The sequence below is a fragment of the Sipha flava genome, unplaced genomic scaffold (assembly GCF_003268045.1).
Source record: "Sipha flava isolate LNK unplaced genomic scaffold, YSA_version1 93_pilon_pilon, whole genome shotgun sequence".
NCBI lineage: Eukaryota > Metazoa > Arthropoda > Insecta > Hemiptera > Aphididae > Sipha > Sipha flava.
This window is the reverse complement of record NW_020273633.1, coordinates 141,905-155,064: the sequence shown is the minus strand read 5'-3', so window position 1 is coordinate 155,064 and position 13,160 is coordinate 141,905. Positions and strand designations below refer to the sequence as shown.

General features: G+C 28.5%; 1 protein-coding gene and 2 non-coding genes across 3 annotated transcripts; 1 reads left to right on the top strand and 2 right to left on the bottom strand.

Moving 5' to 3' along the window:
• Positions 1-50: 50 nt before the first annotated feature.
• On the bottom strand, positions 51-213 carry LOC112693754. Its single transcript, XR_003149509.1, has one exon. It is a non-coding gene; the product is annotated as a U1 spliceosomal RNA (small nuclear RNA).
• Positions 214-2,639: 2,426 nt separating this feature from the next.
• On the top strand, positions 2,640-2,801 carry LOC112693756. Its single transcript, XR_003149510.1, has one exon. It is a non-coding gene; the product is annotated as a U1 spliceosomal RNA (small nuclear RNA).
• Positions 2,802-3,747: 946 nt separating this feature from the next.
• LOC112693749 (protein CLP1 homolog) lies at positions 3,748-11,753 on the bottom strand. The gene is made up of 9 exons (XM_025568944.1): positions 11,288-11,753; positions 10,697-10,858; positions 10,243-10,471; positions 10,019-10,189; positions 7,543-7,733; positions 4,378-4,600; positions 4,210-4,303; positions 3,999-4,145; positions 3,748-3,887 (listed from the first exon to the last, which is right to left on the bottom strand). Exons 1-8 carry the CDS (start codon positions 11,393-11,395, stop codon positions 4,031-4,033), a joined length of 1,293 nt encoding a protein of 430 aa, XP_025424729.1. The 5' UTR covers positions 11,396-11,753; the 3' UTR covers positions 3,748-3,887; positions 3,999-4,030.
• Between the last annotated feature and the right edge of the window lie 1,407 nt (positions 11,754-13,160).

The window sequence follows — 13,160 nt, the reverse complement described above, 5'->3', positions numbered from 1 at the left end:
AACACCGAATTCACATGAATTTAATAATCTATTATAGTTAGAAAGAATGTAAGGGACGGCGCGAACGCAGTCCCAGCTACCAAAAATTATGCGTCCGAGGTATCCACATTAGGGATACTCGCAGGGGTCAACCCAATCGATGTGCAATGATCGGGCCTCACCCTGGAGGAACCGCCTGATTGATCACGGTTGACCTCCACGCCAGGTAAGTATGCCGATATGCTGCATCGACGGGGCTTATATGCAGTTCAAGGTCCGACAAACCACTGTTTCGGTACCGTGGATCCGCTACCCGTAAGACACGAGATCAGCTCCGGTTCGTTCAGACATCACGATCGGACTGATCGACGCACCGCGATCGGATCGCACCGGGTCTCCAAATGCTTTCCGTACGGTACGATCGCACGATTTCGTCTGCCGGACCGCGGTCGGCCGACCCGTTTCAAACGACATTCGAAGGTCGCGCTATCTAACGGCACACGAGCACCGACACACGAATGCAAAACAATGAATACCATAAATAGTGCCGCCGCCGTCCGAGAATTAATACCGAGAAGGACCACGGGTAACGCTGCTTTACCTGATTCGTATAAAATCCAAATTACGTCTATTACTTTCCGTGCCTACAGAGCAGTCCTGCACGATTTGTGTTCTACAGTATTTGGCCTATTCATCATATGTACGAATGGTTGGACACTGATTCGTACCGATGGATCGTTTATAACACGGCACGACTCAAAATACCACGAAATGTTTACGTTCAACTTGCTTATTCAACAATTGCTGGTCACTGCAGTCTGCGATTCGACTGGGTCAAATCAATTTTTGAAAATGTAGAACTACGCACAAATCAGAAACATTACGACGTGAACTCCATAAAGTTACAACAATTGTTTATACAATAAGTGATGTATAGGGCACTTCTTCTGGTCAAAATATTGTACAAAAAATAAATTGAAAAAAAAAATGTATTCATATTCGTTAAACACTGATTTTCGACTATTGCTCAAACACGACAGACTTGTGTTGTAAATTAATTATATGAAATAATACTCATTTAAGATTGAACACTCGTTGACATCAGTCTTTCAAACATGAGTTCTCCAATAATCAAATTTCATAAGGACCAAAGACGAGGTTGAATGTGTGGCCAAATATCACACAGTTTTGAATCCCCAAAATAAGGATTATAAAGATTCAAATATATCATGTAATTTGGAATGATATTAGTGGTGGCTTTGGGCGAAATGGTAAGCAAAATATTATAAATATTGTGTGTAAAAATTACTACTTGTAGGAATATAAATATTATTGGTATACATAATATTTTATTCATTAAAAAAATAAAATTAATTACTGATCACGGCTTATTCCAAAATATGACCGAACTTAATTCCACTGTTTTTAGATGACCGTTGATAAGTATTATATGAAAATTATCGGTATTCATCTTTATAAATAATCGATCATACTCTTTTCGTTTTTCTTCAAACACCAGAACAAAAGCCAATCATCTTCTGGTTAAGATATATTTATCGACTGGTATCCATTACAATAGATTTTAACTAATTTAACGACTGATTGGTATATGATATGATAAAATATGAATTATAAAATACGTCGATCGCAGTGTAAAACGTAAATTGACTACAATAAACCTAAAGAACGCGAACGCGATATTAGTTCGTGGATCCCTGTTCGCTCACCACGGTCGTGATTCATGTTCGCATAGGAAAACGTACAAATACCTTACAACTGATGATTACGTTAATACGAAAAGTCGTCTGATAATCGATTGCGGCATACATCAAATATTATGGATTGTTACACGGGAGCAGAGACCAATACGAGCCAATTTTTCTGTCGACAAATTCACGGTCCTGTAGAACGGGCGTCGTTATTACGGCATGAGTCGGCTTTCTCGCGGATGTAAAACTACGTTAGCAACGCCATCTTGCGGTAAACACGTTGGCGCGAGTGATACGTCCCGCGGACACTGATATTTGTTTTTTTAATAGTAAATAAATACTTTTAAACTGGAATATCACCGATTACGATACATTCCCCGGCCGTCGAAAAATCAATCACCATCCCCTCACCACACACTTATTGAAGGGAATTGCTTTCCTTTTGACAAAACGAGAGGACCGTGTTTTAGGGCGCAGTTTTTCACGGTTCACGAAATACGTTCAACGGCCGAGTACCCCAGTATTACTCAGCAGTGTCCTGTGTTTCCGGTACACCGAAATCAACAACCGACAGAAGCCCACGCGATTCACGAGATTGATCAAACCTGTCGTGTGGTCGACCACGAACAAATATTTACTGGACACCGTGGCTATAGAAACGATTGATCGGTATGCCAAACACCGCCGGTAGATCGCGTCGACCGGCAAATCCGTTACAAAGCTCGGACGGCCGACGGGCCGGGGCCAAGTTCGCGTACGCGTCAATCACGCAACAAGAGTAACCGCCATCGGGACGGTCGAAAACCCGTCGGGAAAACATCTTGCTGGCTGGTGCGACCGGTTCGGTAGCCGGTGGTCAGACCCCTCGTGTTGGTCGTGACACCATGTGGCTCGGCCACGAACGCGCGGGTTCCAAACGGCATAAATACGCGGCCCGTACACCCGCGCGGCATACTTACTTGGCGTCGAGGTTAACCGTGATCAACGAGGCGGTTCCTCCAGGACGAGACTTGCCCATTGCACACCGGGCTGGTTGACCCCTGCGAGTATTCCTAATGCGAATACCTCGGACGCGTAATTTTTGGTAGCGGGGATCGCGTTCGCGCGTCCCACCTTTTCTCTTGTATCAAACCAAACATTAAACAACAGGTAAGGTGTTCCAAGATGTGTATTAAGAATGACAATTCACAGCGGACGTTATAACAACAAACATCATTAAAAAAAATACTATTTCAATCTCTGTTACAGAGCTTTAAATCTTCACCTGGTAATATTAACATCATCATATCCCCACGTATGAAAATATCGTATGTATAGGTAAAATAAAAACCCTTATCAATTGTACAGACACTAATCTCAGAGCAGCACATCCAGCTTGTTATCTTATTTGCTTAATTTTAGGCTTCAATGTTTAAATTGTCTAAATTACAGCATATGCCTATATGTTGTATCTATAATTAAAATTCAAGTTCATAAATCAAATGGAAATGTACGGAAACAGTTTTAAACTTTTTTAATTAATAAATATAATTAAATTTGATAAATATATCACATAGACAGTACAAATAAAAATAAGTTTTTAATGTTCATGTAAGGACATTAAAGCAATACACCTCAGATTATTTAAATTGAATTGTTCAATGACATATAAAAATATTTTTTAGAATTATAACAACCTAAGAATCAATCATAAAATTCAATTCTAAAAAAATTGAATCATATAAAGTTTTCAGAATCTCTTCAACTATCTTATTAGCACTCAGAAGATGATATTGAAATAATAATTCCTAAACATACATGATCTCATTTTCTTATAATCAGTTATTCATTTACAATTAAAATTTTGATAATTAATTATAAATAAGAGAAAAGTAAAATATAAAAAAAATTAATCAGTTAAATAAGCAAAAATTGTTACACCATTGGTTTAATATAAAATAATAGAAAAAATAACTTATAACATGCATTACTAAAAATATTATATTTTAAAACGTTAATTTAATAATAATATAATTTCAATTTTTATATCTAATTTAAATAAATAGCCATAATTAGAAACTGAATAATTAAACATCAAGTTATATTTATGATATTAAAGTGTGTCAACATATCTCCAATATAAAATTAACTGATACAACAATAGTTTTGAACATTTGATTATGTGCTTGGAACCACATGACACGATACACATTATATGAGCTAAAATTTAAAAAATTGTTCATACAGACAAGACACATAGACAAAAATAATAATATCCACATTTAAAATTAAATGAATATGAACAATTTTATTTTATAAACAAAATATTACATTATTTTCTCAATGCATTTTAAACACAATATTTAAGAATTGCTGTCCATGAACTGTACGTCTGACAAAAGATAAATTGTTTCAGGAAGAGGTTTCGGTTGAGGTGATAATAAAGTCAACATTTGTCGAGAAATGTCAACATTTGTTCTATTGGAAAAAAAATACTCATTAATACTATTTTTAACATATTTAAGATATTTAAGGTACTTACACACAAACAAAACCTGCTACACTAGTCCTGACAACATCTTCTTCAACTGATGTACTAAAACTTAAAGCCAACATATGATGCATCATGTTTAACCCTATACAAATGAAAAACAGCATTATGTACAATTTTCAAAGATTCATAAAATTAAATACACTATATATAATTTACCTGGAGTGACTGGTTCAAGTTTAGTTTCTAAATCAGTTTTTTGCATGTCTAATGGCATCAATGTATTTGGAATAGGTGGTGCTCCAATTCTATAGACTTTAATATCAGAAAATCTAACTTCACAGGTATGAGGATGTAGGACATTCCTAGGAGAACCATAAAAGTATTCACGAATACTTGCTTCTCTACTTTCCGATCTAAACTTATTACTTCGTTCAACTACCTAAATACAATGAAAAAAAAAAATTATTTAAAATACATTACATTTACATCCAAATACATTAATAATTACATTTTTAAACAACTTAATACAATTCATAAACTTTAAAACTCTTGGTATACTACAAAAAAATTGAAAAATTTTGTTTAAATTAGTGTTCCTCTAAATTAAACAAATTAAGTATTGAGATAAGTTAATATTGTAAAAGCTTAACTCATTTATTTATATATATATAAATATAACTCATACAATTTAACGGGTAACACTATTTAAGTATTTAAAGTGAATTTTTTATTGTATTTAAAATGCACCAATCTGTAAAGTTTGACCATTTAAGTATTCAATTTGACATTTATTTACAGTTTATAACTTGAAAATATTTTGTAAGTATTTATAGCTAAGTAATTTAATATAAATTATTTTATTTATTAATAGTATTACAAGTTAATTATATTGTAATAAGCCTAATTTTAATTGATAGTATACGTAAAATTGATAAATGATTCATTTTTCTTAGAAAATATACAATCTAAACAAGTTGCACAATAAGATTTGAATTTGAATAAAATGAAACACAAATGAAATAAGACAAATGATGAATGAATTAATATAATGTTATATTGATATATAAAAGTGAAAATTAAAAAATATTAGTTTATTACTGATGATGATGAAAGTAAAAAATTTGTGTTCAAAATAATTTTAAAATTTACAATTGGCACTCACATTAATTACAGTTATTCTTAATTGTTAATACATCAATAGCTTGAAAAAATATTATTAATACATAACATAATGACTATATTATTACATAGTTTATATTAATCAAAATAATAATAAAAAAAAGGACTTTTAGATTATTGGATAAATAAGATACTTCATATTACAAATATACGGAAAAAAAATTGTACTAAGAAAAAAAATAAAAAAAAATAAAGTCAATAATACATTTCACTCATAATAATTGGAACTAAGAACATAAATATATCAACTCATACCGACAAAATACAAAAAATAACTTTTTTATCGTTCAATAATTTAAGGTTTAAAATGTTTATAGTTCTATAATTCTCCAGATTTGGAGGTAGCTGTAACATATATTAAAAACTAGAGAGTAATATTTTGATAATGAACTAAAATTACTTATTTATTTTTATTACCATTTACTTAAAATTACTTTATTACTTTGTTTAAGTACTGATTTTAAAAAGAATGATTATTCACTTAATATAATATTGTAAAAGTTGACAACCACTTAACTACATTTATATAATGGATTAAAATATAATAATAAAACATGAGATTTAAAATATTCTGAATCAATGTAAATGATACCAAACATCACACATCAAATTCTATATACAGTCATAATCAAAAATAAAAGCTGGATAACTTAAATTTTGTCATAATGGTTATTAATAGAGCTCGGATGTTAATGACCAAAATTTCATAATATGTAATTATATGCCATAAAATGTAATAAATATAGCTATTTTTTTCAACAAATATGTGCAAAAAAAAAGTTAATATTAATTCAAAAAATGTATATACTCTTTTGAATGTATATTTAAAATTACTTTATTACTAAGGAACGGATTTGAATGCAAATTGCATTTTTTTCTGAATGTCCGAAAACATTGGTTTCCAAGCAAACAGTTCATTTCATACATCAAAGAATTAAAAAATGTAACTTTTATTTTGCATTTTTTTGCATTTTTTTTGTATTTTTAAGACTTAAATGCATTTTTAGAGCATTTTTTGAAATTTTTAGTGCATTTTGTGGTTTTTAAGTCATTTTTTCAACATTTTTTCCACATTCTTTCTAAAAAAAATTAAAATACCTAAATATGTATTATGTTACGAAATTACGAAATTATTGTTGACACGTGTAGACACAAATTTCAAATATTTTGGAAGGAAAAGCAACATCTCGAAATAGTACAATATCTGAAAAACTAACTGTTGATGATATGGCTCATATGAAGTTTGCACCTATGACGTCAGTTGACGTGGAACGAAGTTTCTCGAGATACAAAACAATACTGGCCGATAACCGTCGAAGATTTCTGTTTGACAATATTAAGCAGCACCTGATTATACGAGTACAATGCTATGAAACAAAAGGTAAAAGTATAACGAATATGCCTATCTAAATGGTATACCTATTAATTTTTTTATTTTTAAGGGTAAAAAGAAGATAGTATGACATATATCAAGATAATTGAAAGTTAATTAATTAAGGTTGTATTGTATTTAAATATTTTTTTATTTTTTATTAGATTTTTCATAATTATGTGTTTTTTTATAAGTTTTAAATTCAAAATTTTGTTTTTATTGAATATAAACCCATTTTTAAAATTTTTCAGGGCATTTTTGATGTTAAAGCATTTTTTTAAGGCATTAAATCGTATTTTTTTAAGGCATTTTTCCTGTTTTTTAGAGCATTTAAATCCGTTCCCTATTTATTACAAAAAATACATAATAAATATGAAAAGAATATTAGTTAGTTTTTGATCTATTAAAATTAAATTATACATAGGTTAATCATTTTAAGTATCAGGATTACACTGTATAACAATAATTTTGCTGATATTTTTAAACTTGAAGGACTTTTAACGATCCAACAAGAAGTTTTTGTAGACTGAAAATAACACAGTCAACACAATAATGATTGATAATTTATAATAATATGGACAATTTTTAATATTATATTTATAATTTAATAAAATATACTACTTAACCTAGAAACAATCGATATATGCATTTATATGCTCAAAAATGTCAAATATGCAAAATATGCAAAATAAGTTAGTATATTTGCAATTAAGATTTCATGAATCGAATTTATATCATATTAGGGTATAATTCTGGTTCCGCAAAAAAAAATATGCCAAGTCATAAACATTCGAGCTCTAGTTATTATAAAAACTTATTATAGTACTTACTCCACCACTTTTTGGTAAAAGAACAACTTTAACAAATCCTGGCATATCCCTCACTAATTCATTATACAAACGTTCTTGATCAAGAACAAGAATGACATCTACTTCAAAAGCAAGTGCAATGTGCGTTAAATGTTGGTAACCTTTGCCTTTTACCCATCCGCATGTGTTGATAATTATTCCCGAACAGTTAACTAAAAAAAAAATTATAAATAACAATAAATTGAATATTAAAATAAAAATATCTTTTCTAACATCAACATAAATTCTTAAAAATAAACAAATAAAATTGTAAAAAATGCATTAAAACAATATTTAATTACTTTAAATACAATACTTTATAACATTATAGTGCCTTAACTGTTATTAATAGTAAATAAATGTTATTAATAGTATATACAATAAAAATATTAGAATATAAAAATGTAACCGCTTTTGAATTTTCTTTTTAAATTATTATATCAAAAAAAAGTTTATAATAATTAATAAATATAAGAACAAAAATATTTTTAATATTTATATTATAAAATCAATGGTATAATATAAAATTGGGTATACATAATATATGAAGAAAAATAAATTTTTAAATTATAAAAAGTTAGCACTATGCAATATATAGATTTCAAAAGAAATTAATTAAAAAAAACAAACAATTGTTTAAACTTTTGGGAAATTATTTGGGAACTCAATGAAGTTTTAGGCACATTTTTTCTCTATTATTTTCATAAATCTTTTACTCTTTAAATATTATGTAGAGTCAGGAAATACTCAGTATCATTATAATTTTTATAATCAGTTTCATTTACTTCTAACTCAATTGTTTTATTTCTTCATGTTTTATATTGTACATTTGTAGTTTAAGGCTAATAAGTAGGGATTGCAACGATATATAAAAAATATCCATGCATGGTGTCGATATATCGTGACGTTTTACATCGATACAATGTTATCGATATATCGTCTTGATATTATCGTATCTAACAATATTTTAATGTGATTAATCTTTGGGAAATCACCAATAGATATTATTATAAACTATTATAAATTATTTGGGATGTTATATATAAATATTAGTATATTAATAATATAAATAAAATTATTTTCATTATAATGTTCTAGGCTTGTACTACAATATATAAAAATTGCAATTTAAATTTATTAATATTGTTCTGGTTTTATAAAATATTTTTTAATTTTGTTAAATATGCATGCTTTGATTAATCAATTTATTTGTCATTATTCCTGTAGTGAGTATCAATTACAAGTTAAGGCTCATAGTTATAAATTGTATTAAAATAAATTATAACTTATTACCTATGTTCTACGTGTGCAAGTCTATAAACCTTTTTAATATTGGAAAAATTTTCCGATATATATCGATATATCGATATAATAGAGGTCGATATATCGCGGTATCTATATTAGGTATGCAATGTATCGAAATTATGATATATTGATAGTTAACGATTTTTTGCCATCTTTACTAATAAGTACAGTATATGGTTAAATTTCTAGCTCCAATGTTAAATAGTAAATAATAATACTTTAATATTATAACTTCATACTTAATATTTAATTAATTTTAACTAGCTCCTATATATTACATAGTCCTTATAGTTGTGAAATAGTGAAGTATAACTATTTTTATATAAATGTATGTATGTTTAATTTTTATTACATTTTTATGTTTAATTTTTTTATTTTTTAGCATTTATTATTGATATATATAATCTGTAATTATTATTTTAAAATAAATGTATGTTAAGAAATAAGAAGAAAATAATGGATTGAGTGACAGGATATAAGAAGCTACTCATTAGAGGCATTAAGGACAAAAATTAATTCTTAAAGCGTTAAGAATGGAAAATGAGACTGAGTAAAAGAAAAAAGGTAAAGTATATAAATTTTACATTTGAATTTAGTAGATCATGACACCAGGTACATTTAAGACGCCTTTTGGGGTCACAAGGAATAGTGTTAGTGGATAGTTAAAAGATCAAGGGATTGCGATGGTTGTGTAATTTAGAGTGTATAGGTTTATGGAAAACTTTTGCAATATTTTTAACTGTTAGAATGGATAGATCTCTATGTAGAGTGTCATTAGATATATAGTATGGGGCTTCAGTTATTTAGCAAAGACATTTGGATTGGAAAATTTGGATTTTTTTTAAGCTGGAGTGCTTGGCTGCACCCCATAGCAGAATACTATACGTCCAGATTGGATTGAGCAGCAGTTTGTTTTTTAAGTTGATGTGTTATGATATGAGAAGAAAGCGTAGTTAGCAAGAGTGGTTAAGCAAATCTTTTAATATAAGTATGAGTTGCCTCAGTTAGCTAGCGGTCTAGAGGTAAGCCCAGGTAGCAGGCGACTGGGAGAGGCACGTTATTGAGATAGATGGGAGGTTTAATTATTAAATTTTTTTTTATATTTTATAAAGTTACAGTATCTAGAACTTAAGTTATAATAGATAAAATATACTTCTTGGATTTTCATCCATTCGCTGATGAATAACTTCTGCCATACGAGAAATTAAAGTGTTGTACAAAGTCGTGTTAATACTCATATTTGTGTGTCCAAAATGGTAAACTAGTGGGGCTGCTTGGGAAAAGCATTCTCCTATTTCTGCTGGCCTTTCAACCATAACTGCACCTGTAAATATTTTCTATTAATAAGATATTAGACAATTAGAATACTATACCAACCAACTGTTCCTGGAATGGATATTTGTCCCTGGCCAGGATCTAAGTCTACATAGATAGGTCTACGGCCAAGAGCATTCATTCGTGCACTATAGTTAAGCAGTATTCTACAAAGAGTAGATTTACCAACGTCAGTTGGCCCAACCACCATAGTAACTGGTCCTCGAATATTTTCTTTTTCTGACTTGACTCGAAGTTGTTCAAGTGACGCATGGCAATTTAAATAAAACATCTAAAAAATTAAATAATATAATTGTATATAATTTTATTTTATGCAATATGTGTAATAAAACATAAGCTTGAACATTTTAAATTATATTTTCCTATGGATAAATCTTAAATCTATATATCTTTACTTAAAATAATTTGACTATAAATAAAAATGAATTAATTTGTCAGTTATAACTTAAAAAGGATAATATCAAATATATAACATTTTATACAAAATTATTCTTACCATGGGTGTTTCTTTAGATATATAACTAATTCCTTTCTTTCCGCGTAGTTTTAATGTACACCCCTGCCATGTAAAAACTGCAATTTTAGCACCAAAATAGAATGTATAGGATTTACCTTTCACTAATTCAGTTCCAAAAATTTCTGCAAGTCCAGTTTTTAACTAAAATAAAATATATATATTTAAATTTAAAATACTTATTTACTTAATTACTTATATATTAAATTGAATAAATTACCTATACAACATTTTACTATCAAATTATAAACAAGTAAAATAATACAATTATAAATTTAAAGAAAAGGATAGTACCAAAATAAATAGAGCTTAAACCATATCACTAATTCATGAATTTATTATAACCAAATAGTATATAATATAATATACAATTATAAGCTAAATTTCAGTAAAATTGTGATGATATGACAGCTATCAAGTAAATTAAAATTGCCATAAGAAATAATGTGTAGAAACACAAAAAATTTACCAAATTTAAAATAAAAACCATAACATTTATCAACTAACTGAATGATACATGTAATAAAAAAACAACTGAATGTTTAAATATTCAATTAATTAATTAATTCTTACTTCCAGAACAACAGTTTCATTTTTATTTTCAACTTCGAATCTTAATTCATTATCAGATTCCAATGTAAATTCTTGGTCTTCGATTTGAACTTCTACACTCTCTGACATGGTTGTGTTTGGATCGATAAATTTACAAATAAGTACTAAAAATAATGATGATGAAGAAATTATCAGAGATAATTAAAAAATGAAATGACTTTTATCAACACTAAGGTAGTTCAATGATAGAAAGTATTAGGAACGAGCAACTTCTTAGGTAAGTGAAAATGTTTAACTAGCATACTTAATATTTAATCAACTGTCTAACAAAAATAATTTACTTAAAAGGTTCATAATTCATTAATAATACAACTAAGAAGAACTTTCGCCGGCTATCATAAAATAAACAAACAATAAACCTAACGAACTACAAGCACTATCACGAAAGTACGCAACGACGTAGGAAGTCATTAATGCTGTTATCATTACGACACAACCAAGAATGTGCTTGTACTTACCTCAAGCCAATCATGGCGGAACACTATGTGACGTTTATTCCATGAGCCAGCAGTGCAGCGTTCTTTTGGCGGCGGCAAAACGCGTTATTAACGTCATACAATATTAGTTTATATTATCATCATAATATTATATTTTAAATATATTAATATTATTTTACCTATATACTTTATACTCAATGGAATCTAGATATGAACCATAGAGTATTACTATATTGTATTGGCAGACTCACAACAAGGTACCTCCGATAAAAGGATCGTTTTGAACCTTGTAATACATTTATACTTAAGTATACAGTATTAGAAAGTTGGTAATATTATATTTTCCTATCCAAATATAAATGTTGTATATCCATAGGGTAGTAATTTAATATATTTTTGTATGGTGATTATTCTTCAAATAATCGTTTTCACACCAAAATAATTCGTGTTGAGTTATAAATAAGTTATGAATTATTTTAAAAGATATACAATACAGATTTATATAAATTAAAAATATTTATATTATTATATAATGTAGATATACCTATATACAATCAGGTACCTATATAGTACTCACCATTTTTATCAATGTCGCGGTAAACATCGATTGCAACAGAATAGTTTGTCATGCAGTTACCTGGAGCGCTATTCGCAGTCTCAATATTAAAACCAGGAGTCGCCTATCTATAATATATACTTATCTATGGTACCCACTTAGAAGTTTTGTAGTTGGTACTAGATACAAATCTTCACATTATCATGGCAGCTCGGAACTTTAAACATTTGCATATTTCTTGAGAAAGTGCATATTGCAATTTTGGTTCGATTCAAATTCGATCGATATTACGCAGATTTCAAATACAAACATTTTTGTTGCATAGATTTGCATATTTCACTATTTTTTGTAGGAATTCGCATATTTTAGGTTTAAACAATTTTGTATGTATATTTCATAGACTTAATGAAACAATTTTTTTTACAAATTTATAAAGGGTCCCGATGTCCCGAAATAAGTAAAAAATAAAATAGTATAAAAGTATAAAAATAACACTTTTGTCCCGTATTTTGAATAGTCTATTTCGTGTATACCTTATTTTAAAAAATACATTTTTTAATATCGGTAAGCTTTTTAAATTTTAAATTGTTAATAAACTATAATATCTAAATCAAATGATAATTAATAATATTTGATTATCAAAAAAAAAAACTAAAAAAAATAGTTAAGTCACCTAATTATTTGTTTTTAATTTTAATTATAATTTATATTTGTTTGAAGTATCAAATATTGTGTTAAACTTTATTTTATAGTATATTTAGTAACTGTGAGGAAAATTGCTAACATAAGTCCCCTCACCCTCTCCTCTAAATAACTCCTATGAGAATTTCAAAAATTGGTG

What these genes read in the sequence shown, in the direction of transcription:
- LOC112693749 (XM_025568944.1), bottom strand. Translation starts at nt 11,395, where the DNA reads ATGTCAGAGAGTGTAGAAGTTCAAATCGAAGACCAAGAATTTACATTG. An exon ending in AATGGATGAAAATCCAAGAA is followed by an intron (nt 7,734 to 10,018) that starts GTATATTTTATC and finishes TTTTTTTTTTAG; the next exon opens with TTAACTGTTCGGGAATAATT. An exon ending in ACTTGAACCAGTCACTCCAG is followed by an intron (nt 4,304 to 4,377) that starts GTAAATTATATA and finishes TCATTTGTATAG; the next exon opens with GGTTAAACATGATGCATCAT.